General features: G+C 38.3%; 2 protein-coding genes across 2 annotated transcripts; one reads left to right on the forward strand and one right to left on the reverse strand.

The window, feature by feature from the left end:
* Positions 1 to 418: 418 nt before the first annotated feature.
* On the forward strand, positions 419 to 7,149 carry LOC131361439 (protein SPO16 homolog). The gene is made up of 6 exons (XM_058402522.1): positions 419 to 700; positions 841 to 934; positions 4,209 to 4,377; positions 4,519 to 4,597; positions 5,993 to 6,104; positions 6,562 to 7,149. Exons 1-6 carry the CDS (start codon positions 638 to 640, stop codon positions 6,579 to 6,581), a joined length of 537 nt encoding a protein of 178 aa, XP_058258505.1. The 5' UTR covers positions 419 to 637; the 3' UTR covers positions 6,582 to 7,149.
* On the reverse strand, positions 6,241 to 15,538 carry glmnb (glomulin, FKBP associated protein b). The gene is made up of 18 exons (XM_058402521.1): positions 15,500 to 15,538; positions 14,447 to 14,572; positions 12,910 to 13,020; positions 12,723 to 12,831; positions 12,139 to 12,391; positions 11,871 to 11,973; positions 11,610 to 11,788; positions 11,368 to 11,421; positions 11,246 to 11,276; positions 11,063 to 11,152; positions 9,964 to 10,005; positions 9,798 to 9,871; positions 9,611 to 9,695; positions 8,933 to 9,045; positions 7,221 to 7,278; positions 6,986 to 7,121; positions 6,732 to 6,817; positions 6,241 to 6,627 (listed from the first exon to the last, which is right to left on the reverse strand). Exons 1-18 carry the CDS (start codon positions 15,536 to 15,538, stop codon positions 6,544 to 6,546), a joined length of 1,773 nt encoding a protein of 590 aa, XP_058258504.1. The 3' UTR covers positions 6,241 to 6,543.
* Between the last annotated feature and the right edge of the window lie 4,130 nt (positions 15,539 to 19,668).

Consider the following 19,668-nt stretch of genomic DNA (forward strand, 5'->3'; position numbering starts at 1 on the left):
TGTTCACGTGCCCACATGTATCCCACTCTTCCGGAAATAATAGACCATCCGGGAACTTTTGGGATTTTCATTGAATACGATTTGGGACACACGCTTCTGATCGCATACTTTGTAAGCCGGATATTTAGCAAATTGGGACGCACGATTGGTGTATTCGATAAGCGGTAACGGGACTTATGGATAACATTATATTTAATCATTATTGCCAATACAATTCTAGCGTACAATATGCTTAAAAGAATTATTAAATAATAAAGAAATCACACGAGTTACCCTTTTCACCGCCAGATGGCGCCATTGTTCTGTGTGAGGAGAAGCACTCACGCGATCTGATCAACAACAGCATTCACATCGCCTCAGCTTTACTGACTGTCTGGATTTTTAAAATGTCAAATCATTTATAAAATACTACTGAATTAAGCGCTAAATAAATCAAATTGACAGATTTATTAAGGGTACAAAAAGAATAAACATAGGCAAATGCAAAGACGAATGAAATCTGACAGCTCTCTGATTGAAGTGGAGGCTCCATTAAACCGCTAGTCACGGTCACGTGCTCTGAGCTGTAATTCATTATTAAGTTAATAAGTTCGTTCCTGAAATATTGTCTTATCTCCGTATACTTTTAGCAGTTAAAATGGCAAATAACGACACAGATACTTCGTGGAAAACAACTGTTATTGTCAGCACTTCCCTTCAGGTGGAGAGCATGAACTTTTTCATTAGCTCGTTAGCTAACGAGCTAGCTATTCCTCGAGTCTTTATCCAATAGTTTTCATTTTAGCCTCTATTTAAGATTAACGTTATACTTAATTTTAATTATTTATGTTGTCTTGACAGAATAATGAAATTACAGGGCTGCTTTTAGCACAAGAACACCTACTTCGTTATTCAGACAGTATTGAACCCGGGACACTGGTCTTTCCTCTCTCAGGTAAAATTAAAGCCAAGATGGAGAACATCCGCGGTGTTTATTTAATATATGTTTCCCTGCTCTAACATACAGTATATTGCCAAATGTTTTGGGACACCCCTCCAAATCATTGAATTCAGGTGTAGTTTTTCAGGGGTTGGGCTTGGTCCCTTAGTTCCAGTGAAAGGAACTCTTAATGCTTCAGCATACCAAGACATTTTGGACAATTTCATGCTCCCAACTTTGTGGGAACAGTTTGGGGATGACCCCTTCCTGTTCCAACATGACTGCACACCAGTGCACAAAGCAAGGTCCATAAAGACATGGATGAGCAAATTTGGTGTGGAGGAACTTCACAGAGTCCTGATCTCAACCTGATAGAACACCACTGGGATGAATTAAAGCGGAGTCTGCGAGCCAGGACAAAACTGGGACATCTGCCTTTACATGCACATGAATGTAATATGGAGTTAGCCTGCCCTTTGCAGCTATAACAGCTTCAACTCTTCTGGGAAGGCTTTCCATAAGGTTTAGGAGTGTGTTTATGGGAATTTTTGACCATTCCACTAGAAGCGTATTTGTGAGGTCAGGCACTGATGCTGGACGAGAAGGTCTGGCTCATAGTCTCTGCTCTAATAATTCCACAAAGTTGGGAGCAGGAAATTGTCCAAAATGTCTTGGTATATTGAAGCATTAAGAGTTCCTTTCACCAGAATTAAGGGGCCAAGCCCAAGCCCTGAAAACAACACCTGAATCCAATGATTTGGAGGGGTGTCCGAAAACTTATCATCACACACACACACACACACACACTCAGGACTGAACTGTACATAACTCTCTGTCTCTAACACACATACACCCCCCCCCCTCTCTCTCTCTCTCACCTGTGTGGACACACACTCACACACACATAACTTATATTGTTCGATACTTATTGCACTACCTCAGCCCCTGTGTTTTTCATCTGCTCCTATATTTATATTTATGTTTATTTCTATTTTTTATCTCAACTGCTGCTATATTGTATTTTTGCACAATACATGTTGTCAGGCCCCAAAGTTCATCATCATCTCATTTTATTACATTTCATTTACATTTCATTGCACGTTCTTTTTCTTCTTTTTCGGTGCTAAGTGTCCTGTGTTTTTGTGTTGTCTTTTTTTTGTTTTTTTTGGTATTTATTATTTTTGCACTGTCTTGTTGCTGCTTTGTTTGCACCTAGCTGCACACTGTGCACTTTATGTGGCTTGGATGAACTTTCGGTCCTAGCTCTGTGTTGTTTTTGTGTTTGAGCTTATGTTGTATGTTTATGTAGCACCAGGTCCTGGAGAAACGTTGTTTCATTTCACTATGTACTGCGTCAGCTATATGTGGTTGAAATGACAATAAAGCTTCTTGAATCTTGAATCTTGAAGGGATGAATAAGATTGTCCAAGGAACAACCCTAAACCAGTGGCTTTCGATGTGAAGTCCAGGGAGTCAAACTTAATATTGTTAAAGTGCTGGAAAGCGCAATATATATATATATATATATATATATATATATATATATATATATATATATATATATATATATAGTACTTCTTTGTTATTAATCATGAATTTAAAGGGTTTAGTCCAAACACCCTTATAACTGGTCTATAAATAAATAAATGTAATTCTTTGTGGAAAGTTCAGGAATGGAAAAAAGTTCTACTGTTCAAATAAACATACTATACTAAACAAATAAAAATACTATACACATTTATATTCATTCCTTTATCTTCAGTAACTGCTTAACCCCAGTCATGGTAGGTCAGAACCCTATTCCAGTATTACACCGATCAGGCAGAACATTATGAGGTGTTGTGTACAGGTGAAGTGAATAACACTGATTATCTTCTCATCATGGCACCTGTTAGTGGGTTGGATATATTAGGCAGCAAGTGAACATTTTCCTCAAAGTTGATGTGTAAGAAGCAGGAAAAATGGGCAAGCATAAGGATTTGAGCAAGTTTGACAAGGGCCAAATTGTGATGGCTGGATCAGAGCATCTCCAAAACCGCAGCCGTTGTGGAGTGTTCCCGGCCTGCAGTGGTCAGTATCTATCAAAGTGGTCCAAGGAAGAAACAGTGGTGAATCGGCAACAGGGTCATGGGTGGCCAAGGCTCATTGATGCACATGGGTAGTGAAGGCTGGCCCGTGTGATCCGATCCAACAGACGAGCTACTGTTGCTCAAAACTGCTGAAGAGATAATGCTGGTTCTGATAAAAAGCTGTCAGAATACACAGTGCATCGCAGTTTGTTGCGTTTTGGCAGCAAATGGGGGACCAACACAATATTAGGCAGGTGATCATAATGTGATCCCTGGTCTGTGTATACCATGGGTTGAACTTCAGTCCATAACAGGGCATCTCACATACATTCATTTTAAAGAGTCATTGCACCAATACTCACTCAAGTGTTTTTCGAATGTTGGAGAGAGTCCGAGAACGATAAGGGAAACCCATGTAGACACAGGGAGAACATGTCAAACGACACACAGCCCCGAGCTCAGGCTTGAAACGGGGATATATTTCACTAAAGGAAGAGGGTTGAGAAATACTGACCTTTGCAACCAGTGCAAGCGTTTTACACTTAGTGCACATTTTCTGCTCGTCACTGTGCTGAATCATCTCTGCTAAACCTGTTTTTCAGCAGGATCTCTATCCTACACGTATGTGCAATAACCACAGAGAAGTTCCTATTCTTTTCTCAGTTTAGTAAAATTTCTTACAATTGATAAACAGAGATAAAGTTTAAATGTTTAGAGATTAGGTTGAAATAATACTTTCTGACATGCAGAGGTCTCAAAGTGGGGTCTGGGAACCGAAGATATGTATGTGAAGCTTGTTTTATTTTATTTTATTTTATTTTATTTTATTTTATTTTTTTATTTATTTATTTATTTATGTATGTATGTATGTATGTATGTATGTATGTATGTATGTATGTTTTGTTCCAATGGTTGCAATCACAACCCACTATTAAGTTATTGTACTTGAATCTAATAACACTTAACAAAATACATTCTCAGAGAGAAAAATAAATAGCAAAAATATTGTTGTGCATATTTAAATGATCTACCTAATATTTGAACAGTTGTGTTTGTAAAATAAATCTGTTTTGTTTTTGTTTTGTTTTTTTAATTAAGAAGTTCCTGGCTGCATAAAGTTTGAGAATTTGCCAGATATAACTTTCTGTACTTCTCAAACTGCTGTTTTCTCTTTTCTGTTCCTTTACTTCATATCAGTGTGATTTTAATCTCATGTGCAGGTGTGGCTTTTATGCTGATCACCACAGAGGAGTTTCCTGAAACGGGGTGTGAAGAATTCTTTAACAAGATTGAAAAGTTCATCCAGGTCCACAGGAACAGCTTTCTTTTGCTCCAGGCACCAGCGTATGGCGCAAGAGAATTGAAAATTGTGTCTGAACTTCAGAACAGGTGAATAAAGAGAAAGCTGTGCTCAAGAATATGGAGCTCCGCTGGACCGATGCACTACTGAGTTTTTTTAAACATAAAGAAATGGGTTCCTAATAATATTGAACATACTCCTCATAGGCTATATTTTGATTTCTCTACCAGGTTCTTTGGCAGTAACCTCAAAATCTTACCTGTGCATAGTAATGGAGAGACTGTCAAGGGAGTGGTGACCATCGCTAAAGTGAGTAACGGGACCTATTATTCTATTTACTTGCATCTTTTCTGACTTTATTATACTTGTAATTATACTATACACCTGTCAGCCATAACATTATGACCACCTCTCTAATATTGTGTTGGTCCCCCTTTTGCTGCCAAAACAGCCCTGACCCGTCAAGGCATGGACTCTGCTAGATCCCTGAAGGTGTGTTGTGGAATCTGAAACCAAGATGTTAGCAGCAGATTCTTTAAGTCCTGTAAGTTTTGAGGTGGGGCCTCAATGTATTGGACTTGTTTGTCCAGCACATGCCACAGATGCTCAATTTGATTGAGATCTGGGGAATAATTGGAGGCCAAGTCAACACCTCAAACTCATTGTTGTGCTCATCAAACCATTCCTGGCCCATTTTTGCTTTGTGGTACAACGCATTATCCTGCTGAAAGAGGCCACAGCCATCAGGGAATACCGTTTCCATGGAAGGGTGTACATGGTCTGTAATAATGCTTAGGTAGGTGGTACGTGTCAAAGTAACATCCACATGGATGGCAGGACCCAAGGTTTCCCAGCAGAACATTGCCCAAAGCATGACACTGCCTCCGCCAGCTTGCCTTCTTCCCATAGTGCATCCTGGTGTCATGTGTTCCCCGGGTGAGCGACGCACACTCACCCGGCCATCCACGTGATGTAAAAGAAAACGTGATTCATCAGATCAGGCCACCTTCTTCCATTGCTCTGTGGTCCAGTTCTGATGCTCACGTGCCCATTGTTGGTGCTTTCGGTGACCATGCGTAGGCATGGGCACCCTGACTTGTCTGCGGGCTATGCAGCCCATACACAACAAACTGTGATGCACTGTGTACTCTAACACCTTTCTATCAGAAACAGTAGCTCGTCTGTTTGATTGGATCACACGGGCCAGCCTTCACTCCCCACGTGCATCAATGAGCCTTGGCCACCCATGACCCTGTCCCCATCAACACATCAACTTTGAGGAAAATGTTCACTTGCTGCCTAATATATGCCACCCACTAACAGGTGCCATGATGAGGAGACCATCAGTGTTATTCACTTCACCTGTCAGTGCTCATAATGTTATGGCAAGATCGGTGTATAATGCTTAAAGTTGTTAGGATATTTCAGTATTATGTTTGTACAGAGCTCTGTTCAGTTCACAGATATATAGTTGCTTGAACAAGTTTGCAAACATTTTTGGAATAATCTGGATTAATGAATTCAGCACCATAAAACGTACAGCTATTTTTGTATTAATAGTTATTAGATTGCTTGATTTTATGATCAGTAATTAATTCAAAGAGGGAGAAAAAACGTATTTATTGCAACTATAGGTATGTTTGCCATGTAATCATACGAGTTTTATTATAAGGTCAAAAGTCACAGTGCAGTTGTATATTTCAGGCCACAAGTAAACCACACATGGATAGACTGCAGGAGCGGATGCATTCAGCTCGAGCTGACATCATCAAACGAAGCCATGAAACTTTCTTAAAGAACTTGGACATTTTTAAGGGTAAATAATTTCCATCAACTTTATTTGAGTCTTACATTCAGAGTCCTGAGTCATATTTAAATATAAAAGCACAAACACCAGTCATGCAGCCACACTTCAACATTTACCTTTTACCATCTAACTTTTATGAATTTAACCTAAAAAAAGTTGTATTCCAGAATAACTGCTGCCTCCAGACTGTTTTCTATTACAGCATCTACAAAGACTTTCTATTAACAGTACACTGAATGTATTCTGCAATATGTATAATATGGCATGTGTTTTCATTGGTCTAAGTAAACAATCCATTCTTGGCATCTCCTGAATAAAAGGTTTTTTTTTTTCTCCCTAGCAGGTTTAATTTACTTTTGAATGAGCTTAACACATACAGTACCAATTGCTCACACCTCATATTGTTATTAATATTACAAGTCAACTTTGCATAGGAAAAAGGATAATGTTATACTCTGTCCTCTAGGATCTCCTCTATCCGGATGACAAGACTCTCCATCAGATCATATGTAACAAGTGCACACTGTAGTACCTGTAATTACAAAATATGTCCATTTTTATCTACACACTCACTATATTAAGGCTTAAATCACAATAACTCACTGTACTAAGGATATTAGGAGGACGATGATTTACCTTCTCCTGTGCCTCACTTGGCATTCCACCTAGCACTTTGTTTTTCACATATTGAACTGATTTTTTTCCTGAGGCCTCTTTCAGTTCTAGAGATAAAAAGGTTAAGAAGATGTTGTTCTTTACTATAAAAAGCTACACTTATCATAAAAACAGTTACTAGCTGAAAATAAAGTAGAATAATAATAACTGGATATGAGTTTTATAATAGATGGAAATTGCCAATAGTTAAAATGTTAAAAATGAAACTCTCTTACCTCTCACTTTGACCTTTTTGTCCTCATGAAGTCTCTTTAGTTCTGACCCATAGTATGATTTTGACATGGTGAGACACACACGCAGGATTTCTATGTAGCTCTCAGCAATGTCACAAAGGTCTGTCCAAATACCTGTCTAAAAAAAATACACCTGGACATCCCATTCATAGAGCTGAATTTGTTCTATTATAAAATAAAAGTCTTTTTTTTATATATTTGTGCATTACAGACTTACAGATTTGTTTCTTTCTCTGATGAGTAGATATCTCAAAAGATTTAGAGACACCATGACTCTACAGTATAGCAAAAGTGGAAATATAAATATACACCTATCAGTCACTTTAATAGAAACACCAGTATAAATGCTCATTTATGCAATCAGCAATCATGTGGCAGCAGCACAATGCATACAGTCATGCAGATACAGGTCAAGAGCTTCATATAATGCTCACATCAACATCAGAATGGGGAAACGCATGGTGTCTGTGACTTTAACCGTAGTGTGAAGGTTGGTGCCAGATGGGCTGGTTTGAGTATTTCAGAAACTGCTAATTTCTTGGGAAAATCACCTACAACAGTTTCTAGAATTTACCCAGAATGGTGTGACAAAAAAAAACAACTTTGTTGATGATGCGAGAGAGAATGACCATACTGGTGTGAGCTGACAGGAAACCTTGTATAACACGTCAAATTGTGAGGTAGATGAGCTACAACAGCAGAAGACCACATCAGGTCCGACTCCTGTCAGCCATGATCAAGAATCGGAGGCAAACTACATAGCTGAAGACTGGAAAAAGACCAGCTGATTTTATTTTCTAATCATTATTAATATGGGGGGATGTCAGGAATAATTCATTTTAAATCACATGTTGTATCACACTGGTCAAAGGTTACACTAATTAATCAAAGACAGACTATCCAGAGCAGTTCATGCCAATCAATCATTCTGGTCTTATTTAGGAAGGACACAGGATCTGCCCTACAGCATCCACCTGCCTGCCATATGGTCTGTGCTGCGGGATCATGGCTATTTTCCTAGAATCATCAATAAATAATTGACAGGGCTGAATGATATCATTTGAATAAAACATCTCTCAAGGCAGAGGCAGGTGGCATACATGGATTATGTGTTCCAATTCAGGTCAATGTTTCTACAGATCAGCTTATCAACTCAGATATTTTACATTACAGTAGTCAAGCTTACTCTTCAGATCTATTCAGTTAATATAACTACAGCCTAATTCGCCTCCTTTTAGGGAACAGTGAAAGTGATTAGCTACAAGCCCCTATGACATGTCAGAAGACAGTATTTCCTAGCACCACACTACTTTTGACATGAACATGACTCATGGTTGCATATTCATAACAGTTCATATGAATTTACTTGTAAGAAAAGAGCAAAAGGATAATGGGAAAGGGGCGGGGTGAGCATTCTTTGCTGATAATTCATCAATGTTAGGTTGAAGGAATTGACTTTACTTGTTGAAATTCATACAGATGTCTGAAAAGAGGTTTTATTTTTGTTGTTTTATCAGAAAGAGGTCCATCTAGCTTTGTTGCATTCCACTAAATTGACTAATTATTGGAAAAGGACAGACAACTGATGTGTGAAAAAAAAAAAATTAAAATGATGTGTGAATAATTCAACAGGCTAGTATCTCTGATGCTTAAAGTAATTCTTCTTAACGCTAGGTCTACCCCAGAATCAGAACAAAGTCTGTCAGATAACAACCAGAGCCTGAAGTGAATTGTTTTGTGTTATATTGTATCCTAGCAGATTTGGTGGTATTGTCAAATAAACTGAATCATATCATACGGAAGCCTGAGGTTTACAGCGTCAGTGCACCAGATCATATCCTCATAAGATAAATGCGTATTTGTAGTAGAGAGTAGATTGTGTGGAATGAATGAAACAAATATTTAGGACACTAGCAGTAACTTGCCTACCTGTCCATCCCATGCAATAAGTCTGTCTCTGGGCCTTGAGGTAATGTCAGAGTGTCCCTCAGGAGCGCTAGAAGTAATGTTCCCTTAAACCAGCTGTCCATCTGTCCATCTGACTACAGATACAATTCAGATCATGGTAGAGAAAGAGCAGAAACAATATGACTTTCTCCTGTCAAAAAGTAATCTGAGTAACAGGAACCCAAATCATGCAATGAATCTGATATTGTTTGGTTTTTGTTTTAAAACAAAACAGTGATCTATAATCTGTGTTAATGTGCATAGCAGCAGGACTAGCAGTTTCTGTGAGGGCTTTAGCTTGCTGGTATCTGCAACATGAGGACGTGTTTCTCAAGTAGACAGCTAAGCCTGCAGATATGAAGATATCAGACAAAACGCAATGTATATGCTAAGTATATATAATGTAATAAATAAAATTATTTCTATAAATATATAGAGAGAAGAGAGAGAGAGAGAGAGAGAGAGATTATAAAATAATGAAATTATATATATATATATATATATAAATCTGTGCAATCTGTGATTTATAATCTTTAATCTTTTTTGCAGTCACTACAATAAGCATTAAAGTGTTGACTACTTCAGCAAGTTTCACTTTTATAATTGTAGTTACAACTGTGGCTTCCGAAGGTGAATCATCGAACATAACCTGAATCTGACCTTGCTTGAATTCTCCACTTGATTTTTGATGTTTGTGAGAATGACACTTTCCACTCCTGCGTGCTGACTGGTTTTCATTATGCACCTGGGAGTGTACGAAGTGCATTATATTAAAACGCGTCGTGTCATATGTTATCTTATTCTATGTCAATATACATATATGGAGAAAGTTGCATGACAGAGATACCTGAAGTATTTATGCTTCGCTTCCCAATTGAGTTTCTCTATAAAAAGCTGAAACACCACAAGAGCTTTTACTCGCTGAAAAAGACATGAAAGGAATTATCATACGGTTGTATTACTCAGACACGTTTATTGAAATACGTACTAACTAGTGATTACACCACACTTACCAAATGCTGGATAGGACAGTCAGTCATGATTTGAATTAGGTTCTGTATCATGAAAAGCAAAAAATACATAATTAAACAGACCATTGAAAAAAAATACTTATTACTTATTTAAGGTGACTTGAAACATCTCATTGTCACTGTTGGATTCCGGAAACAAGCAAAAATATACAGTGCTGAGGCCTTTTTAAAGACGTATAACCGTTGAAAAGGTGAAGCCGTCTCTAAGGAGAGGTTTATCTAATATTTATAGTAAGAAGGAATGTTGGGTGTCAGCACTTTGTATTCGTCAGTGAGTTTTCCACCATGGGAAAGTTTTCAGACCAGATCTTTGCACCTTCTGGTTTCTCATTTACATGAGATTTACATTTATAAAAAAAATTTTTTTAAATATTTTTGTTATTGCAGTCGTCCTTGTTGGTCTTTTTAAAAAAGAGAAACTGATGAGGGAACAACTGTTATAGCTGCCAAGTTATAACAGGAACGAACTCTTGTGTATGGTGTACATTCAACATTAAATGTATGACGTCATTTAGTAAGAAGTTCAGAATTGTATTTGTTGACCCGTTGCTGTGGAATAAGCGGAATACACATTTTGGCACTTCCTGTTACTGGAAAATATTAAACTTTGGTCTGGTAATGAGAAGAGAAGAGATGAGATGAGATGAGATGAGATGAGATGTACATTTATTAATCCCTGTAGGGGAAATGTAAAATGAATAGTCCTGTGCTTTGTGTTAATTATTAAGCAGTGATGCTGAGCTGAACAATTTCATCAAGCAAAATGATTTAGCCGAAAACATTTACACTGAATATGAGAATTGAGTCAGATTTATTCAAATTGAGCATGGAAAAACTGACATTTACAATGTAAGCACTAAAATCCCCACCAGCACTGTTCTGCCTGATAAACACATACTACACTGCACTAAAAATAGTCCATCACCTAATGATATCAGGTCAGCCGTTGTCTGACACAACAATCAGTAATCATATACCCCGCAAAGTGCACTTAGATACTGTGTGTACCCGGCAACTCGGTGTAACACTTCAAAACTCTTTTAATATATTGTGTATTGATCGGCAGTGCAGTGAGACTTACTTGTGTAACTGTATGAAAAATCTTCAGCTCTAGCAGCTCTACTGGAAGGCTGTTGTCCAGAATTCTCTCCAAGCTTTTAACATACAAGTCCTTAAGAGACAGAATCAGTCCCAGTAAGATGCATAATCAACTCATTATCACTGATTCCTCAGCATTATACACTGGATCATGACCTCAACTTACCAAACCTTTCAAGATCCATGGTTCATCTTTTCTATGAGGAAAAAAAGGCACATTCATGTTATTTTAATGTAATATCGGACAGGCCACCGTTACTTATACGGAAACATATTTTGTTAAATTACCTGCCCAATAAAATGTTGATGTACTCCATGTTACACTGCAGGATAAACACCGGGCTAAAGTTGTGAAATAAAAAGTGATATTAGAATTGACTTTTTCAAAACGTTTTATGCAATATGTTATGATTATCCATTCTGCCTGATGATTTGTGTCCTATGCCAGCAGGTTTGGTAAAGACAAATATACAAAAGTACAATCTTGGTCAAAAAGTAGACCTTAGGAAATCTTAGTTAATGCCTCCTACCTGAAGACAGCAGGGAAAAGTTCAATGGCAATAAGCTGGACGAAGAGCAAGTAGGCCAGGCAAGCCCTTGATTCATGCAGGAGACTGTCATCTTGCACAACTCTCTTGTCTTCTTTCCCTCTCAAGGGATAGTAGAGCAGGAGATTGGGCAAAGGCTCCTGGATAGCTGATAGAGTGGTCTAAAATGAAGCATAAATGATAAACTGGAAAGCATTTTGTTAATATATTTTTTTAATGTGGAAAGGTGCTTGCGTGGCTCACCATGATCTCTGTGGCAAAGTTCCAGAGGGGAGAATTTTGGGACTTGTGAGTCTCTCTATCAAGTTGCGCTTCAAGGAGAGGTTCCCTTAGACTCTCCATGCAGCTACAAGCAAAACGTCACAATTAAGACTTTGAATAAGAATACTTTAACCCTGTGTCATTCGGCGTGGATGAAATAGGAGAAAGAAGGAAGGGCAAGGTAGCAAACAACATTCTCTATAATGTCTTTATCACTACTGTGAATAATGGCAAAGTTCTAAAAACCTACAATTTGTAAAGCACAGTCCTCATTCTCGCATGATACGTGCTTGCCACTGGACTCTTTGCATCTTGACTTTTGACTTCCTGCACGAATGGCTGCACAAAGGTCAGCAGCGCAGTGCAGCAGAGACCGAGCCCGTGCACGTCTTCCTCTTCCTGTTTGTGTGTGTATGGTACCGGCAGCTTCGACATCTGTTTGTGCAGAGAATCCAGGGCCAGGCTCAACGAGGCAGGCTTTGAATCATCAAGCCTCATCAGCACTGTGTGGAGGGTTAGTATTAGACAAATCAGTACTGTAATTACATTAGGAGACTGCAGGGGGAGGCACATTCTACGATTTCCTGTGTTCCTGTGTTTGGAAATGGTGAAGTTCATGCTCTTTTGGCTAGTCATTGTAAGACGGTTATCACTAACAGGTTTGCTGTTAATAGTTCAAAGACCTTTAGATCTTACTGTGGTTTTGAGAAACCTGCCTGCAGTTGTGTTCGTAAAAGACGTAATGTTTGTAATAAAGGTTAAAATGATCAGCTCCATTTGTCTCATATTTGAACTGTAAGTGCTGACAATTAGCTACAGCAGGTGCTTATTTACCTGGTTGAATATGTTGCATGAGGATAGTGATGGTGTCTGCTATCGCACCAGGATCAGTTTCCTCCACTTGCTTGAGCAAGACGTCCAGGAGTTCATTTGCATTGCAGATCTACAGAAGGCAAACGTTGTTTTCCAACCTGAACAGCACTTTGACTCAGTCATATTTGATTGCATGTTTATTACTTACCTGTACAAGGTGTGTGATCACAGCGTGACAGTGTACAGAATTCCTCTCTTTCTCCATCACTTCCTTAATCAGTGGCCTAATGAGACCACTACCCATTGATTTCACTATGTCCTGAATACAAAATAAGCCACTTTCTAAGTACATCATATTGACATTATAAAACACAGCACTCTCCTATCTTATCAGAAACTGGAGCTTGCACTGTATTGCCTGCTGTGATTCAAATAATAAGTTAGTTAATGTATTAATAGTAAAATGCTTGTTCTAATACATTATTGTTTTTATAGTATTAGTGTAGTATACAGGATAGTATCGTCAGCTTGTTATTTAACAATGAAAAATATCTCGTCGTGGTGCAACTTTCTGTAAGCAGACGTTTAACATTAATGGAAGGGGTCTCCAGTGTCAGTTTTAACAGTCACAACAATTTCCACCACAGACTGAAAGTCTTCAGAGTAGCTAACGCCTTCTGGTTTCTTGGTATCAAGACAACATTTTTTGCCTTCTTGACTTAGAAGAGTGACAGAGAAAAGAGAGAGGCGTGCGAGGCACTTTTAATAACTGGTACGACATAAATAATTGCGACTCGACGTTCACCCTGATGTTCCAAGAAATTAAATGTATGCTAACTCTAAACGAAAAAGGTTAAAATTGCAATCACTGGCACGTTGTTCTGGTACAAGAGAAAGAAAATACTTCACTTTGGTTGAAAAGTGAGTGTTGTCGTATTGTAGCATGACGCTTAATGACATGCTACACTACAACAACATTTGCAGTTCTAACAGTGTATGCCTGAGGTGTTTTATTTCTTACTGAACCTTAGGTGAAGTAGATCAATGCACCTTGTGCAGAGATTTTCGCTTTCTGTAGAAGACATTTCAAATTTCACTTCCCTTTATACATGCATTAGAAACGTAACAGAAGCCATGTTTCCTGTTTATTATTATACCTAAACATCTGACACTGATTTTATTTTCAAATGTACACAGACTCTGATCTGTTGAATGGACTTTTGAGTTCTGGTTTAAAACACACATGCTCCTGAGACGCTGCAGGAAATAAGGGAACAGTGAAAGGAACAGGAGAAGCAGGGGCACTTAATGGAGCACTGCGTCTAAGGGCTACCAGTGGAGCGAGAAATCTGACTGATTTTTCCACCAAACTACATTTTTACACCCCAGGGGTGAGGAGGCAAGTCAGTTAGGAATTACAGCAAAGTGATGGTTTTGTAGGAGCAGCTACTTCCTGGGGTTCACCGCCCTCAGTGGGACAGAATGATGGCAGAGTTGTGACTGTTGTAGTAACTGCTTCAGTCTTGGGGATTTTAAAATGGGAAAGCTTCCTTATTGTTTGTTTTTTCGCTATTGTCAATTGAATGTGGGGCAGCAGAGTGAGCATTTATAAAATTTGTTGATTGTAAGAACAGAAAATGCAGGATTTGCAGCCTGTACATGGAACATAATTAGAAATCTTTTTGAGCAAGACTTTTGCAGAAGCATGTCAGCATTGCAATTACTAGAACTACTTCCACATTCACCTGATTTTTCTCATCGCTGATAAAATCCAGCAGTTGTGCACTGTCACCCTGAGCAATGCACATTTGACCAACGTTCACGAAGAGTTGATGATCTTCTGGTTTCAAACCTTTCCCCTGGGTATTTCGCTGAAACAGAATTATTTGTGCATTCTTATTATTCAGTTGATTTCATTGACGCAAGGTTTTGCTCAAAGAGATGCGCTTTTAAACAATGCATATCCGGTTACATCGACTGGTACATTTCTGGGTATTTTCCACTTTGTACTCATAGCATACCCTAACACTGTATTATTCTCCATTATAATTCTAACGCCATTTATAATTCTAATGTGAATGTGGTATACTAATTCTAGTAATAGCACTTTATTTTACAGTACAGTAAGTAATGAGTAATTAATAATAAAACATAAAGATTAGCCATTAATAATATGAAATGATGTGGCAAGCAGCTAGTATGTCATAGGGACATTTGTTTTAAGTCATATGTAAGCATGGGGTAAATACATGAATTTTCACAATGTTTTCTGACTTTGTTTTAGGACCAGCGCATCACTCAACTGGGTGGCCTTAAAAGTGCTTGGTGCCATAAGACATGAAAAACATTTCTGGTCCCAGAAAAGACATCATGTATAATATACACTACATTTTACAATCCCATTTTCATTATATTACAAAAGATTTACTAGCATATGTTCCTAGCAGTTCCTGGCTATGTTTTACTTATGACAACAACCGTCCTTCCTGCTGTATTACAAATAAACTTGTATATGTATATGTATATATAAATTTCTTTAACTTGAATATCATTTAGAGTGTTTTTGGTTTGTAGCAGAAGACACTGTTTACTATTACAATCTAAGCAGAAAACATCATAAGCTAACATACAGAATTACTTACTAATAATTCCCCAATTAATTGCCTATTAATTACCAGTGTCATACTGTAGAGCAAAGTGTAATTCTAACACCATTTAGTTCTAATTTGAACAGTTTTTCATACATCTACTAATGAATACATATACTTTTAATTCATAAGTATTTGCCGTTCACGCACCCATCTCTGAATGACGTCATCCATTTGATTCGCTGCCATGGTCGAGTGTCCTGCCACGGTCTGCCCCTTACAAATGGCCTCAATCAGCTCTGGATTAGTTACTATCCCTCTCTGCTCTTTGATCACAGAGATTTTTTGGAACGATACATACACAAAAGAGTCTAGCAAGCCATGATGTCGAGGCTGAAGTGTATGAAAGGACAGCAGCATGGAGTGGTCTCTTTGTAAAGCTCGTATTAAGCACAGTGCCTGAGCATGGGCTAATAGGATTACAAGATACAAGATTAGCAATCTGACATGCAGTCAAGCAGGACACATTTCTCGAAAGCTCTAGAGAGGAATCACCCAAACCCAGATATTCTTGTTAATCATTTTTTCTGGCCTCTCTTGGGTCCACAGGTTTATGTATTTATTAATGATTGGATTATGTCGTTTTTTTTTGACATTCAATATTCAATACCTGTTAGCATTATAGATCACACAGAGCACACTGACTCACAATAGTTCTCCCAGACAGTGGTTATTTAAACATGTCATGCCATGGAAATATTGAAAAGACATCCGTGATTGCTTGGGTTGAGTCTTTTTTTTTCACAAAGCCTTAATCCAACATTTCTCCAATGTATGAAACCCGATATGGGCCATGTGTTTGACTTCCTGCTCTGTGTATGGATAGAAGACCCTGATTTTAGCTCAATGGATGAGGACAAGGTTTGAGCACTAGGATTTAACCTGCAGCTGGTTCGATGGTTTGCTCTGTCTATTGCTGTGTGATGAAAGGCCAAACACAAAAGGCATAGTGCAAATAGAGCGTATGGAAGAGCACGCCTGTCGCGTGTCTGCCTCAGATTTGCTCCTGCTTAATTGGAGACTGCTGATTCAGTGTTTTGACAGCAGACAGTGATGTTTATTGGGAGTAAGGAAAGAAGTGTCTCTCTGCTAGACTATGCTGACAGATCTATAGGGCTGGTGATGTCAGATGTTTGACATTTCTCTTGTTGTTTCCTCATTGTTTATTTGAGACACAGCGGAAATGAATTTGAAAAGGATATACAGACTTCACAGGGCAGATTCACTGAACCTGTGCTTATTAAACCTGCGTGCTTTTGTGAGTACACAGATTAAATAGTTTTTGCATGTATATGTGTGTATAATATGAAACACACTTTAGGTAATGCAACTGCTCATTGTTCAGTATGGGCTTTGCTAAAGGCATGTGTTAAGTAGCAGACCTCCATCAGGTCACTGCTATCATATAACCATGTATTTTTTAATAGGCGCCAGCAACAAGACAACACCTCCGTAACCTGATTACCTGACACGCACACTGACCTTTCAGGCTTAGATCTCAGAGCACTGTGGAATCTGTATGGTAATCAGCACATATTTATTAACATGATAGTCGCCTTGATTTCATCATTCATGATCATAAAATGAGCTGAAACTGTAGTTTCTTTTAATATCTCCCTAATAGTTTTAAGCACTGTGGTCTTCAGAGAATTTGTCAGGGATTGAAGTTGTCTGCCAAAAATTGTCCCCCGGTGCCCAGTGGGCATGTCTGAAAAAAAGTGTTCTCTTTAAAGCTCTCTCCCCTGTGTACTCTGTGTTAGCTTCACATGCAATACCTATTGCTAGACTCATGCATTTTCAGTCTTTACAATATAAAGTGTGTAAGAAAATTTCCAGATCTAAACATGCTTAAGCATGCTTAATAGACTCATATCCATAAATGACTGAATGTTGTGTTACAAGCAAAAGATCCTGATCATTGTTAAATTAGAATGTTTTACTATGATGTGAACAGGAAAATACTGAACAGTGTGGTTTAAGTGTAATAAAACGGGGGTGGTTAGTGTTATCCACAAAGGGAGATGCTGCAGCCATTTATTTTGGTTCCTGTTTAGCTGATACTAAAACCTGCAGCCATGCTGGCCTTTTGTAGATAACATTGAAAACCCAAGTGTTATGGGAAACAAGCTCCTTTAATATAGTATATGTAGAGGTCCATCATTATCAATATATTTCTCTGCATCACAGGATAAGGAGAAATGTGAGATGGATTTGTTTCTGGTGATGTCTGTACAGTTTTTTATCTGATCTTATTGCATGGTTGAAGCTGGATGTCCCTACATATTATTCTAGTGTAAATTATTCTGTCACCCCAACAGAATATTATTATATTATTATTGGTATGAAGGTTATGATGTTAGAAGAGTAAGTTTAAAGAATTAAAAAAATTCAGTGTCATGCTCTGAAATCACACGTGATCCACAGGTTGGTCTTCATCAAACTGGAGTCCTACCACTTGACCTTGAATTAATATCTTGTGTTCTCATTCAATTTTGCAAACAATTAAGTGTTGAAGCACAGTATAGAAAATACAGAATAATAGAATGTGCTGGATTAAGTGCTATTTTATCACTTGTTGAATGCTGAGGAGGGAGCCCTAGTGTTACATAAAACCAAATTTGCGTTACAACTAGGACTATTCACGTAGCAATGTATTAGCAACGCTTGCCATCGTCTCATTCATATATCGTCGTTGTGGTCTTTTTTATTTGTTATTTTTCCATCACAATTCAAGTTAACATGGTGAGATTCTTTTATGTTGAATCATATGACATTTAACAACAAAGAAAAGAAATATTTCGTTGTGTTTTCCAAGCTTAAAGGCAAGCTCTTGTGTTTAAAGTAAATGATCTAGGTGCTGTGGAAAAACCATGCTTCAAGTGTGAAATGTGAGATGTGTTTTTAGTGCTCTCTGTACAGTTTCTATCTGACCCTATTACATGGTTGAAGCTGGTGATATTAATAGTTCATTTAAATCTGAAAAATCAACTTAAGCATGTACTTAACCCATCTCTGAATATGAGTAACTTTCCTTGTTACTGGGTTAAATACTGGAGTCACTTTGTATCAAGTGACTCCAGGCCCAGTGTCCTCACACCGTATCACTGTTTTTATATAATACTAACAACAGCGTGTTGTCAAGCATGTCTGTTTTCCCTTGAACACTTATCATACCTGAACTGAAAAAAAACTTGCACTTTAAATGCTAGAATTCCAGGTAGGCATGGGTCATGTGCTGGATACATCTTAGTTACATGTTGTTACCAGAGGGAGGAAGAAACAACAGATCCATACATTCACACCAGCACAACTACAGCTGAAGCCTGCATGCCCTTTAGTTTACCGGCATTTTGATGACAAATACTAGTGTTGACTTGTTCCCAATCAATACATACAGAGTGGAAAGCTTCAAGTACAGCCTGTATTTTGAGTAGAGACACTTGTGTGTGTGTGTGTGTGTGTGTGTGTCTGTTAGTGATCAATACAACGGCACACGGGTTATCCTACAATGAAGCCCCATCACTATAGGCAACTCCCAAAGGCCAGAGAGGCTAGGATGTTACATGTGAACAGGCCGTCAAAACGATTTTGTCACTCCACTCATTCTGTGGTATTTGGATACACAGACACGCTGTATTGAGGAGTTCCTTTGTCTTATTCTTGAGGTGATGGAGGCTTTTAGCTTCCCCTCCCTTTCTCCCTCCCTCTCTCTCTCCCACCCCTTTGGTCTACCATTTTCCATTTGAGTGCCTGCTCAACAGTTTAATAAATATATCTTACCTCTGGCCATTGCTTCAGGTCAGCCAGCATCCATTTTGTTCTGTGCTTATCTGTTTAAGTTAAACAATATTGAGTGTAAGGGTTTTAAAGATCAGAAGAAAAGTGCTTCTACGAGAATATATTTTAATACTGACTCTAAAGGGGTTCGTTTGTAAATGTCTCTACCGTCACATCTGTGCATTTATTGTGTCGAGTCTCTGACTGAACTGGGTGGTGTGCCGCTTAGAAGAACTTTGATACGACGCAAGCAGATCAGGTTCTTCTTGGCATCATAAATGTTTCAGAGCAAGCAGGAGTGGAGTCTCAGCTCCATCAGAGAACCCCTACAGACCGGATCTGTGTCCTCTCCTTATGCTTCACTGCTCTAGGCCTAAGAGTATTATTGTGCAATGTTCTGATTAAAGAGATTTGACATTTCTTTATGTTTCTGGTGTTTATTTTCCCTTACAAAAAAAAAGACCACACAAACTGTAGGTTGTAAGAGTAATCACATGGCTTTTAGACACATTTTTATTCCTCCACATTATTTCACATCATTA

The sequence above is a fragment of the Hemibagrus wyckioides genome, linkage group LG11 (genome assembly GCF_019097595.1).
Source record: "Hemibagrus wyckioides isolate EC202008001 linkage group LG11, SWU_Hwy_1.0, whole genome shotgun sequence".
NCBI lineage: Eukaryota > Metazoa > Chordata > Actinopteri > Siluriformes > Bagridae > Hemibagrus > Hemibagrus wyckioides.

Excerpts from the sequence above, each read along its gene's own strand:
- glmnb (XM_058402521.1), bottom strand. The coding sequence starts at position 15,538 with ATGGCAGCGAATCAAATGGATGACGTCATTCAGAGATGG. Across the intron at positions 9,872-9,963 it reads ACTGTCCTATCCAGCATTTG|CGAGTAAAAGCTCTTGTGGT; the intron begins GTAAGTGTGGTG and ends TGTCTTTTTCAG. Across the intron at positions 7,122-7,220 it reads TCAGAGAAAGAAACAAATCT|ACAGGTATTTGGACAGACCT; the intron begins GTAAGTCTGTAA and ends TATTTTTTTTAG.
- LOC131361439 (XM_058402522.1), top strand. The coding sequence starts at position 638 with ATGGCAAATAACGACACAGATACTTCGTGGAAAACAACTGTTATTGTC. Across the intron at positions 4,378-4,518 it reads GTGTCTGAACTTCAGAACAG|GTTCTTTGGCAGTAACCTCA; the intron begins GTGAATAAAGAG and ends TTTCTCTACCAG. Across the intron at positions 6,105-6,561 it reads GAACTTGGACATTTTTAAGG|GATCTCCTCTATCCGGATGA; the intron begins GTAAATAATTTC and ends TCTGTCCTCTAG.